The 24140-nt window shown below is 41.5% G+C and overlaps 1 protein-coding gene and 1 long non-coding RNA gene across 2 annotated transcripts; one reads left to right on the top strand and one right to left on the bottom strand.

The window, feature by feature from the left end:
* The first annotated feature begins 17433 nt into the window (after window positions 1–17433).
* On the top strand, window positions 17434–19042 carry LOC145059068 (uncharacterized). Its single transcript, XR_013686617.1, has 2 exons — window positions 17434–17853; window positions 18738–19042. It is a non-coding gene; the product is annotated as an uncharacterized LOC145059068 (long non-coding RNA).
* A 917-nt stretch (window positions 19043–19959) lies between these two features.
* Window positions 19960–23270, bottom strand: LOC145059065 (receptor-like protein EIX2). The gene has a single exon (XM_079006934.1). It carries the CDS (start codon window positions 23101–23103, stop codon window positions 20191–20193), a length of 2913 nt encoding a protein of 970 aa, XP_078863060.1. The 5' UTR covers window positions 23104–23270; the 3' UTR covers window positions 19960–20190.
* Between the last annotated feature and the right edge of the window lie 870 nt (window positions 23271–24140).

Raw genomic sequence — 24140 nt, 5'->3', positions numbered from 1 at the left:
AGGGTGAAAGTGGGTTAGATCTGATCCCACATCGGCTGGGTCACAACATGAAGGAATCGCCAGCTGTTCTTTGGGAGGAGGTTCCGGAGAAAACGCTCGGACGGTCAAGTTAGTGGATAGACTTGGGTGTAGTCTAGAGTGAATTAGGAGAGAGCGAATTACTTTCCAAGGTACCGGAGGAGGCCTTTTATACTAAGGCCTTTTGCTAGTCCATACAGGACAAAGGCATCAGACCCGACATGATCGGGGGCGCTCATTGGGTAATTGTGCTCCTTGATCTGTCAGGGCCAACTATTGGTTTAGGTGATAATGTTCTGAGCATCTTCCTTGTCTCTTAGCGCCATTTTACTTTGTCGCGGAGTACAAGGTGCCCTTGGTGGGGCCGAGCCTTTTCTGCGGACGCCCTGCTCTTAGGGGCGTCCCCGAGCGCGAGGTTCCATCGGGCTTATTCCGCCAGGCGCGAATTGCCTTGGGAAATTATCAGGCGTGTCTGAGTACGAATCTTCGTTCGTGCAAACAGCACGTCATCATATATATATATATATATATATATATATATATATATATATACACACACACACACACACATCATTCTTTAGGATTTTTTGTTAAATTGATTATTGTTTTAAGTGTATGAGTGAACATCAGTAGCAGTTGAATAGAGATAGATGGTTTAGTGGTGTAATTTGAAGGGATGAGGAGATCAAAATATTTGTTGGGTTGTCACCTTGGTGGTGAACCACTGAGGTACCATTTTGGTGTGAAAGCTAGTGGGGTGCTTGATGAGGAAAGATATATTTCTCTAGTTTATTAAATAAAGTAATATATATCATTTTCATATTCAGTTAAACTAGGAGTCTAGGAATATATTATTGAAGGAAAGTGATGTTCTTTATTCCCAAATATCACACTTTATAGTATTATATATTCTTATGAGTAGGCTTTATAATGAGATTTTCGGTTTAAGACTCAAGGTAAAATTTCCGATTGTCGTTTTTATTCTTGACAAGAAAGTGTGTAAGACGATCATGCTGGCGTTTAGAGATTTGAACATAAAAAAGCACACAGAGAGAATATTGTAGGTTTTCTGGAATTTGGTGGCTACATTTCATGTAGAAGAATAGGGATGGACAATTATATTGATTTTTTTTAATATGCAATCTAGGTCAAGTAAAGGAGGGATACTGGTGTCATTTTGAAGAAACTAGAAAAAAAAAAGTTAGCATTGCAAGAAGCATTGAATTTACTAGTAAACAAATAGAAAATAAGAGAAGGTACAAGAGAAATATCCTCCAAAAGACAATAACAAATATTGTGAGCATCACTTGATTCGTGGTCATGATACAACGGAGTGGGGCGTCTTGAAGAAAGAAATGGAAGGTCACTTGAAGTCCAGGAAATTGAATAGTTACACCATGGATATGAAAAAGAAAAGTTATAAAGATAAATGACCAAGAGACAAAGAAGAAACCAGCAAGCATAATGAGAACGAGAATTTAATGATCATGTCAAGAGATATTAAAGAAAGAGATGACCCTAGTCGTCCCAGCAGGGGAAACATTAAATTTATCAAAAATGATCCTATCCCTAAAGACCATAGGGGAGACGAGCCCTTATTTATCAAAGGAGTAATAGATAGAGTTCGGGTCGACAAGATATATGTCAATGGAGGCAACTCATCGGAGGTGATATTCGAACATTGTTTCCAATATTTCCCAGAAAATACAAAAGAAAAACTTAAAGATCCTTTATCCCCCCTCATTAGCTTCGATAAACACTAACTTTGGCCACTTGACACCATTACTCTCCCACTCACAGTGGAGGACTATAAGGGAAGCATAAAGAAAACAATTGATGTTGAATTTGTTGTGGTTCGGGTACCTTCACCATACAACATCATCTTCGGTCGAGAAGGTTTAAGGAAACTCAAAGTTGTTCCTTCTATGTTGCATGGGTTAGTTAAATCATCCATCTTAATGGGGTTGGGATCATGGTATGCGTCCCAATGATCACACCACGCTGCAACCAAATAATAGACTATGAACAGTTTGACATCAGACATAAACGACAACAAGATCGTGAGGACGGAAAATTCATATATAAGAAGTACCCGAATCAACCAATAAAGATAGGAGTTTCACTTCCCCCATCACTTAAAAAGGAACTCTGAAAACTTCTTCAAGACAACATGGATATTTTTTTCTTGGACACCTTCTGCTACGAAAGGAATATCCTGAAACTTAGTTGAACACAAGATTAGCCTTATCCTAAAGGCTCGTCCCATCAGGCAAAAGAAACGCACGTTGGCAGGTGAAACGAGCAAGACAGTGAATGAAGAGGTCGATAAACTGGTCAAGGCAACGATTTTAAGAGAATCACTATTCCCTGTATGGATATCTTACCTGGTCTTAGTTAATAAATGAGACGGGTCATTGCGTATGTGTGTGGACTATACAAGTCTCAATAAGTCTTGTCCCTAAGGATTGCTACCCCATCCTCGAAGTCGACCAAAAAGTTGAATCTCTAGAAGGCTTCCGATGAAAGAGTTTCCTAGATGCGTACAAGAGATATCATCAAATTCACATGGCAAAATACGATGAAGATAAAACATCTTTCTATACAAATCGAGGCACCTTTGTTACACTAAAATGCCATTTGGTCTAAAGAATGTATGAGACACTTACCAATGCATGGTTGATAAAGTTTTCAAAGAACAAATAGGACGCAATGTGGAGGTCTATGTGGATGACATGGTTATATAAAGCAAGGGGGAGGAAACCTTAGGGTAGTAGGGCGTAGCACTACTAATTTGGTTTGGATTTCCTATGTAAGGCCTGAGATATAACAATTAAGGAGAGCCTCATTAGAGATTCCGATGACCCGGTTACATAATTTCTCAAACGCAGCTTGATAGGCGGTGATAGTGGTAGTTGTTTGAGTTTGAAGAGGGAGGCTTGGTGGTATTCATAATCGGATGTGCCGAACCGGAGTACGAGAGCCCGAGAAAATTATGGCCATGTACCTAAAAGTTGGTTATTGGCGAGGTACTTATACCAACTCAAGGCGTCTCCGGTGAAGTAAAATTGGGCCAAAGAGAGGCGTTGTGGTGGTGGAACGGAGTAATACGTGAAGTAGTTTTCTGCTTGAAAAAGCCAATCAAGGGGATTGGATTCGTCGAATGTTGGGCGGTGTATTTTAGGGGGGCGGAGGTTGGTGTACGGTGGTGGCAACGACTATGGTGGTGGCCCGTTGATGTTGTTGGTGGGGAGGAGTTGGACAATGGTGTCAGTTTCTTTAGCGATATTAGCGGCTTGAGTAGCGAGATGAGTGGTGATTGTGTCCAGGCGATGGTTGGTAGCGGTGGAGAGGTGGGTGAGAACCTGTGTAATTGATCGTTAAGGGCGACAATGGGCTGGTCAAAGGCGGCCTTGGTGTTGTCAGAGGTGGAACCTGACTCGACTCTGGGAGGCATGGAGACGATAACGAAAGCACCAAATTGATAGAGGCCCTTTTTGAGATGGCTAATCTCCTAAAATTCAAAAGAATAACACAAAAGCTTGAAGCAATTTTCTTAATCATTTTGCCAAAAGAAAGTAGTGTGGAATGCATAAATAGAACTACTAGTTAGAAAACAGGAAAAATGCTAACAAGAAGAAACGTGAACTATGACCGGTTCTTTGAAGGACGTGGTCTCATACGTGATGTAAACAAGAAATAATGAAAACTAGGGTTACTGTCTACATTATTCACGAAAGGGATGTGTGGTATTTCATTTGGGCTTTGTGTTGGGCTCTTCAGGTGGAGTTGGGGTTGTTTCAGTTGGGCTCGTATCATACAACTTGTAGTTTGACCAGATTACCTAGTTTCTTCGACAGGACAGTTACATAACACATCACCCGGAGTGACCAGGCTATCCCTAGTATCATATCTACGGAGCCCAATTCATATACGAAAGCAATGGTGACAAAATAGTATGGTCCTAGGGTGACCGAAACCTCCTTGCATTGCTTCGACATCCAAACCTTCCTATCATCCCCCATTCTGATATATATACGCCCAGAGAATGATATAATTAACCCGAGAGAGATGGCGACATGCTTTGACAAGAAATTATGAGTGGCACCACTATCCACAAGAACTAAGACCAAGAAGCCATTAATTGCACTTGTGAGTTTGATCGTTGATAGCTCTGGAGAACCTGGGGGTTTGTTCCATGGTTCTAGAGAGGAGCACTCGTCCTCGATAGTCTCGTCCTCTTCCTTGATTTCAACGCAACAAGCCTCTCGGTCTTCGTCAAGAGTCTCACTGTCTGCAAGCAGGAGGATGGAATATCCTGAAACTTAGTTGAACACAAGATTAGCCTTATCCTAAAGGCTCGTCCCATCAGGCAAAAGAAACGCACGTTGGCAGGTGAAACGAGCAAGACAGTGAATGAAGAGGTCGATAAACTGGTCAAGGCAACGATTTTAAGAGAATCACTATTCCCTGTATGGATATCTTACCTGGTCTTAGTTAATAAATGAGACGGGTCATTGCGTATGTGTGTGGACTATACAAGTCTCAATAAGTCTTGTCCCTAAGGATTGCTACCCCATCCTCGAAGTCGACCAAAAAGTTGAATCTCTAGAAGGCTTCCGATGAAAGAGTTTCCTAGATGCGTACAAGAGATATCATCAAATTCACATGGCAAAATACGATGAAGATAAAACATCTTTCTATACAAATCGAGGCACCTTTGTTACACTAAAATGCCATTTGGTCTAAAGAATGTATGAGACACTTACCAATGCATGGTTGATAAAGTTTTCAAAGAACAAATAGGACGCAATGTGGAGGTCTATGTGGATGACATGGTTATATAAAGCAAGGGGGAGGAAACCTTAGGGTAGTAGGGCGTAGCACTACTAATTTGGTTTGGATTTCCTATGTAAGGCCTGAGATATAACAATTAAGGAGAGCCTCATTAGAGATTCCGATGACCCGGTTACATAATTTCTCAAACGCAGCTTGATAGGCGGTGATAGTGGTAGTTGTTTGAGTTTGAAGAGGGAGGCTTGGTGGTATTCATAATCGGATGTGCCGAACCGGAGTACGAGAGCCCGAGAAAATTCTGGCCATGTACCTAAAAGTTGGTTATTGGCGAGGTACTTATACCAACTCAAGGCGTCTCCGGTGAAGTAAAATTGGGCCAAAGAGAGGCGTTGTGGTGGTGGAACGGAGTAATACGTGAAGTAGTTTTCTGCTTGAAAAAGCCAATCAAGGGGATTGGATTCGTCGAATGTTGGGCGGTGTATTTTAGGGGGGCGGAGGTTGGTGTACGGTGGTGGCAACGACTATGGTGGTGGCCCGTTGATGTTGTTGGTGGGGAGGAGTTGGACAATGGTGTCAGTTTCTTTAGCGATATTAGCGGCTTGAGTAGCGAGATGAGTGGTGATTGTGTCCAGGCGATGGTTGGTAGCGGTGGAGAGGTGGGTGAGAACCTGTGTAATTTATCGTTAAGGGCGACAATGGGCTGGTCAAAGGCGGCCTTGGTGTTGTCAGAGGTGGAACCTGACTCGACTCTGGGAGGCATGGAGACGATAACGAAAGCACCAAATTGATAGAGGCCCTTTTTGAGATGGCTAATCTCCTAAAATTCAAAAGAATAACACAAAAGCTTGAAGCAATTTTCTTAATCATTTTGCCAAAAGAAAGTAGTGTGGAATGCATAAATAGAACTACTAGTTAGAAAACAGGAAAAATGCTAACAAGAAGAAACGTGAACTATGACCGGTTCTTTGAAGGACGTGGTCTCATACGTGATGTAAACAAGAAATAATGAAAACTAGGGTTACTGTCTACATTATTCACGAAAGGGATGTGTGGTATTTCATTTGGGCTTTGTGTTGGGCTCTTCAGGTGGAGTTGGGGTTGTTTCAGTTGGGCTCGTATCATACAACTTGTAGTTTGACCAGATTACCTAGTTTCTTCGACAGGACAGTTACATAACACATCACCCGGAGTGACCAGGCTATCCCTAGTATCATATCTACGGAGCCCAATTCATATACGAAAGCAATGGTGACAAAATAGTATGGTCCTAGGGTGACCGAAACCTCCTTGCATTGCTTCGACATCCAAACCTTCCTATCATCCCCCATTCTGATATATATACGCCCAGAGAATGATATAATTAACCCGAGAGAGATGGCGACATGCTTTGACAAGAAATTATGAGTGGCACCACTATCCACAAGAACTAAGACCAAGAAGCCATTAATTGCACTTGTGAGTTTGATCGTTGATAGCTCTGGAGAACCTGGGGGTTTGTTCCATGGTTCTAGAGAGGAGCACTCGTCCTCGATAGTCTCGTCCTCTTCCTTGATTTCAACGCAACAAGCCTCTCGGTCTTCGTCAAGAGTCTCACTGTCTGCAAGCAGGAGGATGGAATATCCTGAAACTTAGTTGAACACAAGATTAGCCTTATCCTAAAGGCTCGTCCCATCAGGCAAAAGAAACGCACGTTGGCAGGTGAAACGAGCAAGACAGTGAATGAAGAGGTCGATAAACTGGTCAAGGCAACGATTTTAAGAGAATCACTATTCCCTGTATGGATATCTTACCTGGTCTTAGTTAATAAATGAGACGGGTCATTGCGTATGTGTGTGGACTATACAAGTCTCAATAAGTCTTGTCCCTAAGGATTGCTACCCCATCCTCGAAGTCGACCAAAAAGTTGAATCTCTAGAAGGCTTCCGATGAAAGAGTTTCCTAGATGCGTACAAGAGATATCATCAAATTCACATGGCAAAATACGATGAAGATAAAACATCTTTCTATACAAATCGAGGCACCTTTGTTACACTAAAATGCCATTTGGTCTAAAGAATGTATGAGACACTTACCAATGCATGGTTGATAAAGTTTTCAAAGAACAAATAGGACGCAATGTGGAGGTCTATGTGGATGACATGGTTATATAAAGCAAGGGGGAGGAAACCTTAGGGTAGTAGGGCGTAGCACTACTAATTTGGTTTGGATTTCCTATGTAAGGCCTGAGATATAACAATTAAGGAGAGCCTCATTAGAGATTCCGATGACCCGGTTACATAATTTCTCAAACGCAGCTTGATAGGCGGTGATAGTGGTAGTTGTTTGAGTTTGAAGAGGGAGGCTTGGTGGTATTCATAATCGGATGTGCCGAACCGGAGTACGAGAGCCCGAGAAAATTCTGGCCATGTACCTAAAAGTTGGTTATTGGCGAGGTACTTATACCAACTCAAGGCGTCTCCGGTGAAGTAAAATTGGGCCAAAGAGAGGCGTTGTGGTGGTGGAACGGAGTAATACGTGAAGTAGTTTTCTGCTTGAAAAAGCCAATCAAGGGGATTGGATTCGTCGAATGTTGGGCGGTGTATTTTAGGGGGGCGGAGGTTGGTGTACGGTGGTGGCAACGACTATGGTGGTGGCCCGTTGATGTTGTTGGTGGGGAGGAGTTGGACAATGGTGTCAGTTTCTTTAGCGATATTAGCGGCTTGAGTAGCGAGATGAGTGGTGATTGTGTCCAGGCGATGGTTGGTAGCGGTGGAGAGGTGGGTGAGAACCTGTGTAATTGATCGTTAAGGGCGACAATGGGCTGGTCAAAGGCGGCCTTGGTGTTGTCAGAGGTGGAACCTGACTCGACTCTGGGAGGCATGGAGACGATAACGAAAGCACCAAATTGATAGAGGCCCTTTTTGAGATGGCTAATCTCCTAAAATTCAAAAGAATAACACAAAAGCTTGAAGCAATTTTCTTAATCATTTTGCCAAAAGAAAGTAGTGTGGAATGCATAAATAGAACTACTAGTTAGAAAACAGGAAAAATGCTAACAAGAAGAAACGTGAACTATGACCGGTTCTTTGAAGGACGTGGTCTCATACGTGATGTAAACAAGAAATAATGAAAACTAGGGTTACTGTCTACATTATTCACGAAAGGGATGTGTGGTATTTCATTTGGGCTTTGTGTTGGGCTCTTCAGGTGGAGTTGGGGTTGTTTCAGTTGGGCTCGTATCATACAACTTGTAGTTTGACCAGATTACCTAGTTTCTTCGACAGGACAGTTACATAACACATCACCCGGAGTGACCAGGCTATCCCTAGTATCATATCTACGGAGCCCAATTCATATACGAAAGCAATGGTGACAAAATAGTATGGTCCTAGGGTGACCGAAACCTCCTTGCATTGCTTCGACATCCAAACCTTCCTATCATCCCCCATTCTGATATATATACGCCCAGAGAATGATATAATTAACCCGAGAGAGATGGCGACATGCTTTGACAAGAAATTATGAGTGGCACCACTATCCACAAGAACTAAGACCAAGAAGCCATTAATTGCACTTGTGAGTTTGATCGTTGATAGCTCTGGAGAACCTGGGGGTTTGTTCCATGGTTCTAGAGAGGAGCACTCGTCCTCGATAGTCTCGTCCTCTTCCTTGATTTCAACGCAACAAGCCTCTCGGTCTTCGTCAAGAGTCTCACTGTCTGCAAGCAGGAGGATGGAATATCCTGAAACTTAGTTGAACACAAGATTAGCCTTATCCTAAAGGCTCGTCCCATCAGGCAAAAGAAACGCACGTTGGCAGGTGAAACGAGCAAGACAGTGAATGAAGAGGTCGATAAACTGGTCAAGGCAACGATTTTAAGAGAATCACTATTCCCTGTATGGATATCTTACCTGGTCTTAGTTAATAAATGAGACGGGTCATTGCGTATGTGTGTGGACTATACAAGTCTCAATAAGTCTTGTCCCTAAGGATTGCTACCCCATCCTCGAAGTCGACCAAAAAGTTGAATCTCTAGAAGGCTTCCGATGAAAGAGTTTCCTAGATGCGTACAAGAGATATCATCAAATTCACATGGCAAAATACGATGAAGATAAAACATCTTTCTATACAAATCGAGGCACCTTTGTTACACTAAAATGCCATTTGGTCTAAAGAATGTATGAGACACTTACCAATGCATGGTTGATAAAGTTTTCAAAGAACAAATAGGACGCAATGTGGAGGTCTATGTGGATGACATGGTTATATAAAGCAAGGGGGAGGAAACCTTAGGGTAGTAGGGCGTAGCACTACTAATTTGGTTTGGATTTCCTATGTAAGGCCTGAGATATAACAATTAAGGAGAGCCTCATTAGAGATTCCGATGACCCGGTTACATAATTTCTCAAACGCAGCTTGATAGGCGGTGATAGTGGTAGTTGTTTGAGTTTGAAGAGGGAGGCTTGGTGGTATTCATAATCGGATGTGCCGAACCGGAGTACGAGAGCCCGAGAAAATTCTGGCCATGTACCTAAAAGTTGGTTATTGGCGAGGTACTTATACCAACTCAAGGCGTCTCCGGTGAAGTAAAATTGGGCCAAAGAGAGGCGTTGTGGTGGTGGAACGGAGTAATACGTGAAGTAGTTTTCTGCTTGAAAAAGCCAATCAAGGGGATTGGATTCGTCGAATGTTGGGCGGTGTATTTTAGGGGGGCGGAGGTTGGTGTACGGTGGTGGCAACGACTATGGTGGTGGCCCGTTGATGTTGTTGGTGGGGAGGAGTTGGACAATGGTGTCAGTTTCTTTAGCGATATTAGCGGCTTGAGTAGCGAGATGAGTGGTGATTGTGTCCAGGCGATGGTTGGTAGCGGTGGAGAGGTGGGTGAGAACCTGTGTAATTGATCGTTAAGGGCGACAATGGGCTGGTCAAAGGCGGCCTTGGTGTTGTCAGAGGTGGAACCTGACTCGACTCTGGGAGGCATGGAGACGATAACGAAAGCACCAAATTGATAGAGGCCCTTTTTGAGATGGCTAATCTCCTAAAATTCAAAAGAATAACACAAAAGCTTGAAGCAATTTTCTTAATCATTTTGCCAAAAGAAAGTAGTGTGGAATGCATAAATAGAACTACTAGTTAGAAAACAGGAAAAATGCTAACAAGAAGAAACGTGAACTATGACCGGTTCTTTGAAGGACGTGGTCTCATACGTGATGTAAACAAGAAATAATGAAAACTAGGGTTACTGTCTACATTATTCACGAAAGGGATGTGTGGTATTTCATTTGGGCTTTGTGTTGGGCTCTTCAGGTGGAGTTGGGGTTGTTTCAGTTGGGCTCGTATCATACAACTTGTAGTTTGACCAGATTACCTAGTTTCTTCGACAGGACAGTTACATAACACATCACCCGGAGTGACCAGGCTATCCCTAGTATCATATCTACGGAGCCCAATTCATATACGAAAGCAATGGTGACAAAATAGTATGGTCCTAGGGTGACCGAAACCTCCTTGCATTGCTTCGACATCCAAACCTTCCTATCATCCCCCATTCTGATATATATACGCCCAGAGAATGATATAATTAACCCGAGAGAGATGGCGACATGCTTTGACAAGAAATTATGAGTGGCACCACTATCCACAAGAACTAAGACCAAGAAGCCATTAATTGCACTTGTGAGTTTGATCGTTGATAGCTCTGGAGAACCTGGGGGTTTGTTCCATGGTTCTAGAGAGGAGCACTCGTCCTCGATAGTCTCGTCCTCTTCCTTGATTTCAACGCAACAAGCCTCTCGGTCTTCGTCAAGAGTCTCACTGTCTGCAAGCAGGAGGATGGAATATCCTGAAACTTAGTTGAACACAAGATTAGCCTTATCCTAAAGGCTCGTCCCATCAGGCAAAAGAAACGCACGTTGGCAGGTGAAACGAGCAAGACAGTGAATGAAGAGGTCGATAAACTGGTCAAGGCAACGATTTTAAGAGAATCACTATTCCCTGTATGGATATCTTACCTGGTCTTAGTTAATAAATGAGACGGGTCATTGCGTATGTGTGTGGACTATACAAGTCTCAATAAGTCTTGTCCCTAAGGATTGCTACCCCATCCTCGAAGTCGACTAAAAAGTTGAATCTCTAGAAGGCTTCCGATGAAAGAGTTTCCTAGATGCGTACAAGAGATATCATCAAATTCACATGGCAAAATACGATGAAGATAAAACATCTTTCTATACAAATCGAGGCACCTTTGTTACACTAAAATGCCATTTGGTCTAAAGAATGTATGAGACACTTACCAATGCATGGTTGATAAAGTTTTCAAAGAACAAATAGGACGCAATGTGGAGGTCTATGTGGATGACATGGTTATATAAAGCAAGGGGGAGGAAACCTTAGGGTAGTAGGGCGTAGCACTACTAATTTGGTTTGGATTTCCTATGTAAGGCCTGAGATATAACAATTAAGGAGAGCCTCATTAGAGATTCCGATGACCCGGTTACATAATTTCTCAAACGCAGCTTGATAGGCGGTGATAGTGGTAGTTGTTTGAGTTTGAAGAGGGAGGCTTGGTGGTATTCATAATCGGATGTGCCGAACCGGAGTACGAGAGCCCGAGAAAATTCTGGCCATGTACCTAAAAGTTGGTTATTGGCGAGGTACTTATACCAACTCAAGGCGTCTCCGGTGAAGTAAAATTGGGCCAAAGAGAGGCGTTGTGGTGGTGGAACGGAGTAATACGTGAAGTAGTTTTCTGCTTGAAAAAGCCAATCAAGGGGATTGGATTCGTCGAATGTTGGGCGGTGTATTTTAGGGGGGCGGAGGTTGGTGTACGGTGGTGGCAACGACTATGGTGGTGGCCCGTTGATGTTGTTGGTGGGGAGGAGTTGGACAATGGTGTCAGTTTCTTTAGCGATATTAGCGGCTTGAGTAGCGAGATGAGTGGTGATTGTGTCCAGGCGATGGTTGGTAGCGGTGGAGAGGTGGGTGAGAACCTGTGTAATTGATCGTTAAGGGCGACAATGGGCTGGTCAAAGGCGGCCTTGGTGTTGTCAGAGGTGGAACCTGACTCGACTCTGGGAGGCATGGAGACGATAACGAAAGCACCAAATTGATAGAGGCCCTTTTTGAGATGGCTAATCTCCTAAAATTCAAAAGAATAACACAAAAGCTTGAAGCAATTTTCTTAATCATTTTGCCAAAAGAAAGTAGTGTGGAATGCATAAATAGAACTACTAGTTAGAAAACAGGAAAAATGCTAACAAGAAGAAACGTGAACTATGACCGGTTCTTTGAAGGACGTGGTCTCATACGTGATGTAAACAAGAAATAATGAAAACTAGGGTTACTGTCTACATTATTCACGAAAGGGATGTGTGGTATTTCATTTGGGCTTTGTGTTGGGCTCTTCAGGTGGAGTTGGGGTTGTTTCAGTTGGGCTCGTATCATACAACTTGTAGTTTGACCAGATTACCTAGTTTCTTCGACAGGACAGTTACATAACACATCACCCGGAGTGACCAGGCTATCCCTAGTATCATATCTACGGAGCCCAATTCATATACGAAAGCAATGGTGACAAAATAGTATGGTCCTAGGGTGACCGAAACCTCCTTGCATTGCTTCGACATCCAAACCTTCCTATCATCCCCCATTCTGATATATATACGCCCAGAGAATGATATAATTAACCCGAGAGAGATGGCGACATGCTTTGACAAGAAATTATGAGTGGCACCACTATCCACAAGAACTAAGACCAAGAAGCCATTAATTGCACTTGTGAGTTTGATCGTTGATAGCTCTGGAGAACCTGGGGGTTTGTTCCATGGTTCTAGAGAGGAGCACTCGTCCTCGATAGTCTCGTCCTCTTCCTTGATTTCAACGCAACAAGCCTCTCGGTCTTCGTCAAGAGTCTCACTGTCTACAAGCAGGAGGATGGAATATCCTGAAACTTAGTTGAACACAAGATTAGCCTTATCCTAAAGGCTCGTCCCATCAGGCAAAAGAAACGCACGTTGGCAGGTGAAACGAGCAAGACAGTGAATGAAGAGGTCGATAAACTGGTCAAGGCAACGATTTTAAGAGAATCACTATTCCCTGTATGGATATCTTACCTGGTCTTAGTTAATAAATGAGACGGGTCATTGCGTATGTGTGTGGACTATACAAGTCTCAATAAGTCTTGTCCCTAAGGATTGCTACCCCATCCTCGAAGTCGACCAAAAAGTTGAATCTCTAGAAGGCTTCCGATGAAAGAGTTTCCTAGATGCGTACAAGAGATATCATCAAATTCACATGGCAAAATACGATGAAGATAAAACATCTTTCTATACAAATCGAGGCACCTTTGTTACACTAAAATGCCATTTGGTCTAAAGAATGTATGAGACACTTACCAATGCATGGTTGATAAAGTTTTCAAAGAACAAATAGGACGCAATGTGGAGGTCTATGTGGATGACATGGTTATATAAAGCAAGGGGGAGGAAACCTTAGGGTAGTAGGGCGTAGCACTACTAATTTGGTTTGGATTTCCTATGTAAGGCCTGAGATATAACAATTAAGGAGAGCCTCATTAGAGATTCCGATGACCCGGTTACATAATTTCTCAAACGCAGCTTGATAGGCGGTGATAGTGGTAGTTGTTTGAGTTTGAAGAGGGAGGCTTGGTGGTATTCATAATCGGATGTGCCGAACCGGAGTACGAGAGCCCGAGAAAATTCTGGCCATGTACCTAAAAGTTGGTTATTGGCGAGGTACTTATACCAACTCAAGGCGTCTCCGGTGAAGTAAAATTGGGCCAAAGAGAGGCGTTGTGGTGGTGGAACGGAGTAATACGTGAAGTAGTTTTCTGCTTGAAAAAGCCAATCAAGGGGATTGGATTCGTCGAATGTTGGGCGGTGTATTTTAGGGGGGCGGAGGTTGGTGTACGGTGGTGGCAACGACTATGGTGGTGGCCCGTTGATGTTGTTGGTGGGGAGGAGTTGGACAATGGTGTCAGTTTCTTTAGCGATATTAGCGGCTTGAGTAGCGAGATGAGTGGTGATTGTGTCCAGGCGATGGTTGGTAGCGGTGGAGAGGTGGGTGAGAACCTGTGTAATTGATCGTTAAGGGCGACAATGGGCTGGTCAAAGGCGGCCTTGGTGTTGTCAGAGGTGGAACCTGACTCGACTCTGGGAGGCATGGAGACGATAACGAAAGCACCAAATTGATAGAGGCCCTTTTTGAGATGGCTAATCTCCTAAAATTCAAAAGAATAACACAAAAGCTTGAAGCAATTTTCTTAATCATTTTGCCAAAAGAAAGTAGTGTGGAATGCATAAATAGAACTACTAGTTAGAAAACAGGAAAAATGCTAACAAGAAGAAACGTGAACTATGACCGGTTCTTTGAAGGACGTGGTCTCATACGTGATGTAAACAAGAAATAATGAAAACTAGGGTTACTGTCTACATTATTCACGAAAGGGATGTGTGGTATTTCATTTGGGCTTTGTGTTGGGCTCTTCAGGTGGAGTTGGGGTTGTTTCAGTTGGGCTCGTATCATACAACTTGTAGTTTGACCAGATTACCTAGTTTCTTCGACAGGACAGTTACATAACACATCACCCGGAGTGACCAGGCTATCCCTAGTATCATATCTACGGAGCCCAATTCATATACGAAAGCAATGGTGACAAAATAGTATGGTCCTAGGGTGACCGAAACCTCCTTGCATTGCTTCGACATCCAAACCTTCCTATCATCCCCCATTCTGATATATATACGCCCAGAGAATGATATAATTAACCCGAGAGAGATGGCGACATGCTTTGACAAGAAATTATGAGTGGCACCACTATCCACAAGAACTAAGACCAAGAAGCCATTAATTGCACTTGTGAGTTTGATCGTTGATAGCTCTGGAGAACCTGGGGGTTTGTTCCATGGTTCTAGAGAGGAGCACTCGTCCTCGATAGTCTCGTCCTCTTCCTTGATTTCAACGCAACAAGCCTCTCGGTCTTCGTCAAGAGTCTCACTGTCTGCAAGCAGGAGGATGGAATATCCTGAAACTTAGTTGAACACAAGATTAGCCTTATCCTAAAGGCTCGTCCCATCAGGCAAAAGAAACGCACGTTGGCAGGTGAAACGAGCAAGACAGTGAATGAAGAGGTCGATAAACTGGTCAAGGCAACGATTTTAAGAGAATCACTATTCCCTGTATGGATATCTTACCTGGTCTTAGTTAATAAATGAGACGGGTCATTGCGTATGTGTGTGGACTATACAAGTCTCAATAAGTCTTGTCCCTAAGGATTGCTACCCCATCCTCGAAGTCGACCAAAAAGTTGAATCTCTAGAAGGCTTCCGATGAAAGAGTTTCCTAGATGCGTACAAGAGATATCATCAAATTCACATGGCAAAATACGATGAAGATAAAACATCTTTCTATACAAATCGAGGCACCTTTGTTACACTAAAATGCCATTTGGTCTAAAGAATGTATGAGACACTTACCAATGCATGGTTGATAAAGTTTTCAAAGAACAAATAGGACGCAATGTGGAGGTCTATGTGGATGACATGGTTATATAAAGCAAGGGGGAGGAAACCTTAGGGTAGTAGGGCGTAGCACTACTAATTTGGTTTGGATTTCCTATGTAAGGCCTGAGATATAACAATTAAGGAGAGCCTCATTAGAGATTCCGATGACCCGGTTACATAATTTCTCAAACGCAGCTTGATAGGCGGTGATAGTGGTAGTTGTTTGAGTTTGAAGAGGGAGGCTTGGTGGTATTCATAATCGGATGTGCCGAACCGGAGTACGAGAGCCCGAGAAAATTCTGGCCATGTACCTAAAAGTTGGTTATTGGCGAGGTACTTATACCAACTCAAGGCGTCTCCGGTGAAGTAAAATTGGGCCAAAGAGAGGCGTTGTGGTGGTGGAACGGAGTAATACGTGAAGTAGTTTTCTGCTTGAAAAAGCCAATCAAGGGGATTGGATTCGTCGAATGTTGGGCGGTGTATTTTAGGGGGGCGGAGGTTGGTGTACGGTGGTGGCAACGACTATGGTGGTGGCCCGTTGATGTTGTTGGTGGGGAGGAGTTGGACAATGGTGTCAGTTTCTTTAGCGATATTAGCGGCTTGAGTAGCGAGATGAGTGGTGATTGTGTCCAGGCGATGGTTGGTAGCGGTGGAGAGGTGGGTGAGAACCTGTGTAATTGATCGTTAAGGGCGACAATGGGCTGGTCAAAGGCGGCCTTGGTGTTGTCAGAGGTGGAACCTGACTCGACTCTGGGAGGCATGGAGACGATAACGAAAGCACCAAATTGATAGAGGCCCTTTTTGAGATGGCTAATCTCCTAAAATTCAAAAGAATAACACAAAAGCTTGAAGCAATTTTCTTAATCATTTTGCCAAAAGAAAGTAGTGTGGAATGCATAAATAGAACTACTAGTTAGAAAACAGGAAAAATGCTAACAAGAAGAAACGTGAACTATGACCGGTTCTTTGAAGGACGTGGTCTCATACGTGATGTAAACAAGAAATAATGAAAACTAGGGTTACTGTCTACATTATTCACGAAAGGGATGTGTGGTATTTCATTTGGGCTTTGTGTTGGGCTCTTCAGGTGGAGTTGGGGTTGTTTCAGTTGGGCTCGTATCATACAACTTGTAGTTTGACCAGATTACCTAGTTTCTTCGACAGGACAGTTACATAACACATCACCCGGAGTGACCAGGCTATCCCTAGTATCATATCTACGGAGCCCAATTCATATACGAAAGCAATGGTGACAAAATAGTATGGTCCTAGGGTGACCGAAACCTCCTTGCATTGCTTCGACATCCAAACCTTCCTATCATCCCCCATTCTGATATATATACGCCCAGAGAATGATATAATTAACCCGAGAGAGATGGCGACATGCTTTGACAAGAAATTATGAGTGGCACCACTATCCACAAGAACTAAGACCAAGAAGCCATTAATTGCACTTGTGAGTTTGATCGTTGATAGCTCTGGAGAACCTGGGGGTTTGTTCCATGGTTCTAGAGAGGAGCACTCGTCCTCGATAGTCTCGTCCTCTTCCTTGATTTCAACGCAACAAGCCTCTCGGTCTTCGTCAAGAGTCTCACTGTCTACAAGCAGGAGGATGGATAGGCCTCTGTTGGTGCACTTATGCTAGGTAGAGTACTTCAATCCTCATTTGAAATATAACCCTCCTTTCCTTTTTGTCTTCCCATTACGTACAAGTTAAATGCCTCATATTAGGCTGCACGGAGTGGGAGCGGGAAAAGGGGTGAAAGAAGCTTCCTCACTCTTGAACACCACTACTTGGGTGAGGGAAACATCCCGCGAGAAAGAGGTGGGGGGAGGGAGCGCCGCACTCTCTCTCTTCATGTTATTGGACAGTTTTTTTTTTTCTTTTTATCCTTTTTAATATTTATAAAATTATATACCTATCAAAAAATATAAAAAATATATATGTATGAAATATATTTTTAAAAAAATATAAAAAAAAATAGTGAAGAAGCTTCCCACCCATTCCTTGGGAGGTGAGGGAAAGGAAAAAAAATGAAAAAATAGTGTGGCCCACAAAAAGTTAGGGATCTCATTTATAATTGTGGGATCCGGCTTATTAGGTGGGCAGGTATGGGCCGGACTCAAAAACCCCGTGGAGTAACTAGGCTTATGAATGGACTAGGTAAATGGACGTGGACCCAAATGAGTAGTACCTGAGTTGCGACGGAAATTAGGTTTCTCCGGTTGTCCTCCTAGTGCTACTTCGACGTTCCGGGAAATACTCCATTGCTTGATCGCAAGTTGAAGGGCTGAGAGTTCGAACGCAGTTTCTGATTTCTATTTGCAGCCCTCTCAAAAACCATCCAACGGATTGTACTTCTGACTGGTCGGGTATAAGTGCCGATAGAGCCTCGAAATCCACGATATATTCTTCAACGTTGCATTCTTGAAAGAGAGATCCCAAAGCCTCATTAGCCTTACAATACTTGGTGCCACTGAATATATTCAAGAGCTTCAATCGAAATTGCTCCCATGTAGTATCCGGGTGTCGGATTAAAAGGTTAGTGAACCAATGTAACACAGATTCATCCATACACATCTGGGACAAACCGAGCTTTTGATTCGTGGGGGTTTTATGAACTTGGAAATACAACTCATCTTTGCTTACCCAGCCACGAGCATCTATCCCGTTACAGGTAGGAAGCTTGACCTTGGGGAGAGAAAAGAGCGATTCATCAATCTTCTGGGGTGGGGGTTGCGATGGGGTGACGATGGTGGGGTTTTCTTTGGTGCCGGAGGTGGAGATTAGGGTATGGTTTCAAATAACTGACCCTGTACTTCCAGACGTCGGTTTGGATTGTGAGGGAGTCGAGGGTTGGATGTTTGCTTTCATTTTCTCCATCTTTGCCTCCATCTACTTGGGTAGATCAGTCATTAGAGTCTGCAAAGCACGAACCGAGCCTGTTAAATCTTTCATCTGGTCGCTAAGTTGATTAAGCTTCTCTTCATGGGAGTGCATCGTGGTTTGCAACCTGGTTTGAATCTCTGCTTCAGTGGGTTGTACCATGGTGGAGAAAGCGGAGGAATCTATTCGATTTCCCGGCAAGGGAGCCAAAATAATCGTGACATCTTAAAAAAGCTATCTGCTATACTTGTCATCCTTTTTGTATCTTTTTAAGTAAAAAACAAACATTGCCTAAAATAAGAAATGGGATAAAGTTATGTGCATTTAACCAACCTTCAAATAACAACAACTAGTCTGGTTTACATGTGGCCCTCTTTCTTTCCTTTTTCCTATTAAGTGATGTATGGAAATTTATCTTTAAAAAATATTTAAGAAAATTAGGACACATTTGGGTAAATGAGGAAATCTCATAATGACTTAAGTCCAGTGTGAAGGGTAAAATGGTCATTGACTTGATGTATGTTTGTTTATTTTATCAGGTTGGTACGGTTGGAGGAGGGACACAGCTGGCATCACATTCAACATGTGTGAATATATTCAATCGACATCTACTCATAAACATCATCTACAGACCTAAAAACTGTTCCTTAATTACTATGTAGCTAGTTATATATAATGGATTTGTGCTTGTTGTAAGATCATTATTGAATGAGTTTGTTGTTCTGGACAAGTGTTGAATTATTGGGCATTGAGAACTAGTTGTGATTTGAGGCTTCTTGTAAGCTGGATTTGTGTGGCAGATTTTTTCTTTTCTATATATACTCACATATTGATAATATTACTATATCTAGCTGTAGTAAACTAACATGATATGAATTACAAAGTTGTACATTGTATGCAATTGAGATTTCATGGATTGCATGGTGTACAGATGATATGGGTACTGCTGAAAGGAGAGTTGCAAAGAGTCCTGCTTATTTCAAGCATGGGGATTATGTTCTTGGATTAAATGTCAGTTTAGTCTTTTTTCTGTTCTGGGCTACAAACATTATAATGTAACTTATACATGGAATGAAATTAAATTAAAAGACATGAATTTAATATAAAAGTTCCTCCTAAACTAGAGCCAAAACAATGCACGAAACCCGAACCGTTTCAGTTAGAGAGCATGGTGAGACATGAAGAGGAAATGCAAAGGGAGATGGAAGAAAGAAAGAAGCTGGAATAGGAAGAAGCTAAGATGAGATTGTTCAAGGCCTAACCATACTTAAAAAAGTAAGAAAAATAAGTGAATGCCAAAAATAGCAACATACTGTCATTCATCTATTTGTAGTATATTTAGAAACAAAAGTACGTTTCTATTTATTTAGCAATAAACTTTGCTTCAAAAAATGCTTACTTTTTTGACTTGCAGGGATCCAACTCCAGTTCCTGAGAATATGTAGTGTGACTGATGTTCAAGAATTCGAATTAAAAACCACGAATTTTGATATATTTTTTATAATTTTTTAGTAGTTATATAATATTATAATTTAATAAAAAAACAGAAACAAAGCCTGGCCAATAAGAGGAGGAGAGAGAATGCGGGGAGCATTCCCCTCACCCCCTTCCCACACCACATTTCCCACACCATCGGTGTGGTGTTCCGAGGTGCGGGTTCGTTTCCCGTGCGCTTTTCCTGCTACACTCCGCACAACCTTATGAGAAAAAAAAAAAAAAAAAAAAAAAAAAACTTTCTAGGGAACCTTCTTTCATGCAACCAAGGGAAATAGCCACCCATGGTGTTGGTGGGAAATTTATTGATAAAAGGCACTTAGAAACCCTACAAAATACAACTAAAACATGCAAGGTCTTACATTACTACACCTTTAGTCCAAAATAAGAACACTTATAGGTTATAAAAAAAAAATCATACATGATACAAAGAAGCACTAAATATATAGACAACTACATATATGCAACCCTCCATAAATCTTCAATGAACAATGCCACCTACCCATAAACCCAATCTTCGACGCCATCATAAAAGTGAAAAAAAACTCGTCTCCCATGACTGTTGACAAGTAAAGCTCCACATGCTATCCAAAATCCAGTAGCAAAACCGCAGCCCTCACCAATATGAAACCAATTCCAAACTTCATCCACGTCTCCCCCCTCACCCTCGCTTTTACCAACCACCAATGGTACTTTTGATTCTTCATCTCCTTGACATTTTTTGGAAAGGGGAGGTCCACATAGTGCTGCATTTCCATCATATCTTGAAGGTTCAAAAGACTGGAGCTGAGTGCTAGTTGGGATTCTCCCTGACAAGTTATTAAATGACACGTCTAGGTAATTCAATAAACTCATTTGAGACATACTTGATGGTATCCCTCCTGATAAAATGTTTCTAGATAAATCCAAAGCTAAAAGTTGTTTCATCTGACCAATTTTCAATGGAATCTCTCCAAGAAGACAGTTCTTTGATAAGTTGAGTGCAATTAAGTCATAGAGATCTATAAGTTCATGTGGTATTTGTCCTGTTAAATTGTTGCTTGACAGGTCAATGGTCTTCAACAATCCCAGATTACGGGTGAATTCACGCTCACTTCCTTGCCATTCGATCATCATATGGTCAGCATACTCACTGGAATTTGAATAACCATTTCCTGACTTTTTCATTATCCAATCAATTAAAATGGAATATATGTTTGGTGGTGGTGATAAGAATCCTTCTTGAACCATGCTTGTAAGATTATTCAAACATGAGGGGATGGTTCCCTGGAGATTGTTCATTGACAAATCCAAAATTTGAAGATTTGCAAGATAACATAACTGTAAAGGGATGGTTCCGAAGAAGTTGTTTGATCTTAGGATAAGACCATACAACCTTGATAAGTTTTCCCCAATCCAAACAGGCACATAACCAGAAAACTTGTTGGCCCCCAAATTCATCAAGTTTAAGCTCGTGCAATTCTTCAAGGATAATGGCAATTCCCCAGAAAAGTTGTTCTTGTATAAATCCAGCACCTCAAGTTCTCTCAAATATCCAATGGAGGGAGGAAGTCTTCTAGATAGATTGTTGTGTCCTAGATTAAGGACTTTTAGTAGTTTGAGATGCCACAAACAGTCTGGAAGTTTTCCGGTGAAAAGGTTATGGGAGAGGTCAAGAACTTCCAAAAACCCATCAACCATTTGGCATAAAAAAGAGATTCCTCCACTGAATTTGTTTCTGGAAAGGTTTAACAATGCCAAAGTGGAAGAGACATTCGATAGTGGACCAGAAAAACTGTTGGAACTCAAATCTATCACTGAACCGTTGTCAAAATTTGATGATAAATCTGGTCCTTCACCGCTGATGTTGTTGGAAGAGAGATTCAAATATCTTAACTGAGAAGGCCATGTGTCCCAAAACTCCATAGGAATTTTGTCTGAAATTTTGGAATTGGCAATATGAAGACGGGTGAGATTTCTCAGTGTTTGAACCCATTTGGGGAAATGAGGCCCTAGATTGCACGAGTTCATATCAATAAGCTGTACATAAGAAAGGTTTGACATGTGATCTGTGGAAGGAACTCCTTGGAGTTGGTTTTCTGAAAGATATATCTCAAAAGCCTTCGACTTTCCAATGTTCTTAGAGATAGCACCTCTAAAATAATTGGAAGAAACATCAATCTCTTCAAGCATGGGTAGTTCCCACACTTTGTCACTTATAATGCCATTTAAGTGATTATGAGATACCCATAAATGTCTTAGGGATGAAAACTTTTGGATGTCATCAGACAATGACCCTATAAACTGGTTATAAGAAGCATCCAATTCTTGCAATGTAAGTGATGTGCATCCAGACAAGTTGTACAGAAAACCAGGAAATTTGACAACGGCAGAGTTGCTATCAAATCTTAAACTTACCAAACTACAAAGGTTACCAAGATATTTGGGTATCCCATCTAACATGTTCCCAGAGAGAGAAAGAAAACGAAGCTTATTACTTGTTAAGGGAAACAACCAACGATACATGGATGAGGTGAGATTGTTGTTGCTGAGAATAAGGGTTTCAATAGATGAAGAAGAAGAGTTGAGAAATGAAGAAGAATATGGATACATGACCTGTGACAGCTCACATCCATCTAAACTTAAATATGATAGTTTTCGGAGACTCAGAATCACATCTACCCAATGATTTTGTTTGGCTAGGGAAATCCCATCCATCCCAAGTTGCTGCAAATGGGATAGAGAAGACAACCAATCTAGGTTTTCAACTCTACATCTGCCAACAACTCCAAGGTAAAGGTATTGCAAGTTGGTGAGATTTCCAAACTCTGGAGGAATGGTTCCATAAAAAGAGTTATAAGAAAGGTCAAGGTACCTTAATTTGGTCAAGGAACCAATGGACTTGGGGACAGTTCCATTAAGATTATTGGAGTTGAGTTTTAAGTCTGTTAATCGAGTCATGGAACCAAAGAAGGTGGGAATGGTTCCACCAAAAGAATTGTAGGAAAGATCAAGAAAGTTTAAATAGCTGAAATTAAGCAATGAATGGCTAATCTCACCTCCAAGATTATAGTCGCTGATATCAAGCTCTGTAACATGACCAGTTTGGTTGTTGCAGGTGACTCCTTTCCATTGACAGCAGTCATGTTCATCAGGTCTCCATGTTGAGAGACCGCCATCAGGATCTTGAAGGGGAGCTTTGAAAAGAAGCAGAGCATGTCTCTCCATATCCAAACACTTGTTCATTACACCATTAGTATCATCTCCTCCTCCCTCTTCCACCGCTACCAATTGGTGGTAGCCATATACTGTCACAAGGCGTAGCATCGTAAGTGACAAAATTGTAAAAACACAAGGATGCATGATGTACGTAGATGTAAATATTGATATTTTCTTATTTGTGTTGATGCGTATATGAACTGTCTCCCCCATTATCGATGACTTGTATATATAGTCTCAAACTCTTGACTGTGAAGAGGAAGGATTCATTATGTGGAGAATACAATACTTAATTTCCATGACATCAGAACCAAATTAAGGTTCAAAGACGTAAAAGTCTTGGAAATTTCTACGAGACAAATTAAAGATGAGGAATTGGAATAAACTGCCCCAAATTAGAAGCTGAAAGACTTACAAGTCCTGGAAATTTGTCTTTATTATATATTTTTCCATTTCGTGATACGTTTTGGTCCTCAAGCTAATGTGATATTAACTCCCAAAAAGACAAACATCATCCAACACAGATCCACACGGAAATGATATATTTGGGCTTATAAATTTAGCGACTATGCAATGGAATTTTCTCACTTAGATTATTAAATCGTGAACTTATATAAATGATGCCAAGTTGCTCCATTTGGTTTGATCACTAGTATACAATTCATTTAATAGTGCGAGTGATTTTTATTTTTTGATGTGGTCCCTTCTAAAACCGTTTTATTAAATATCTACAACATCAAAAAGTAAGAAACCGTACCATAAAACAGCTTTGTTAGTGCGGTTTCTCAAAATGGCACCATTAAAGCATTTTCTGATGCGGTTTCCTAAAACCGCATCAAAAGATCATGTGGAAACCACACCAAAAAACAATTACAACCTGAACCAAAAATTATTCGCACTAAAAAACATTGAACCGCACCCAAAAACAATTCGCACTAAAAAATATTGAACCTCACCATTAATCTTTCTTCTAAAATTTTATTTCGAATTTTTAGTTTCGCACTAGATCCCACCAAATTTCATTCAAAATTTTCATGTTTTTCAGAATTTTCGTTCAGTCTTTCCCTCTTTTATATAACGTTGGAGATTCTGCCTCTTCTCATAATTCAATTTGTCGATTTCATGCTTGAAAATGCATGTGAGGTTTGTCCATTATTTATCTTCTTTTCATTAATGGTATTTGTGACTTCATTTTTCTCTTATTAATTATAAATGGATGTCCAATTTTAAGTTTTAACGATGTTTTCTTT

The sequence above is a fragment of the Lactuca serriola genome, chromosome 6 (assembly GCF_051521515.1).
Source record: "Lactuca serriola cultivar US96UC23 chromosome 6, Lser_US96UC23_V15, whole genome shotgun sequence".
Classification (NCBI taxonomy): domain Eukaryota; kingdom Viridiplantae; phylum Streptophyta; class Magnoliopsida; order Asterales; family Asteraceae; genus Lactuca; species Lactuca serriola.
This window is presented reverse-complemented; position numbering and strand designations above follow the sequence as displayed.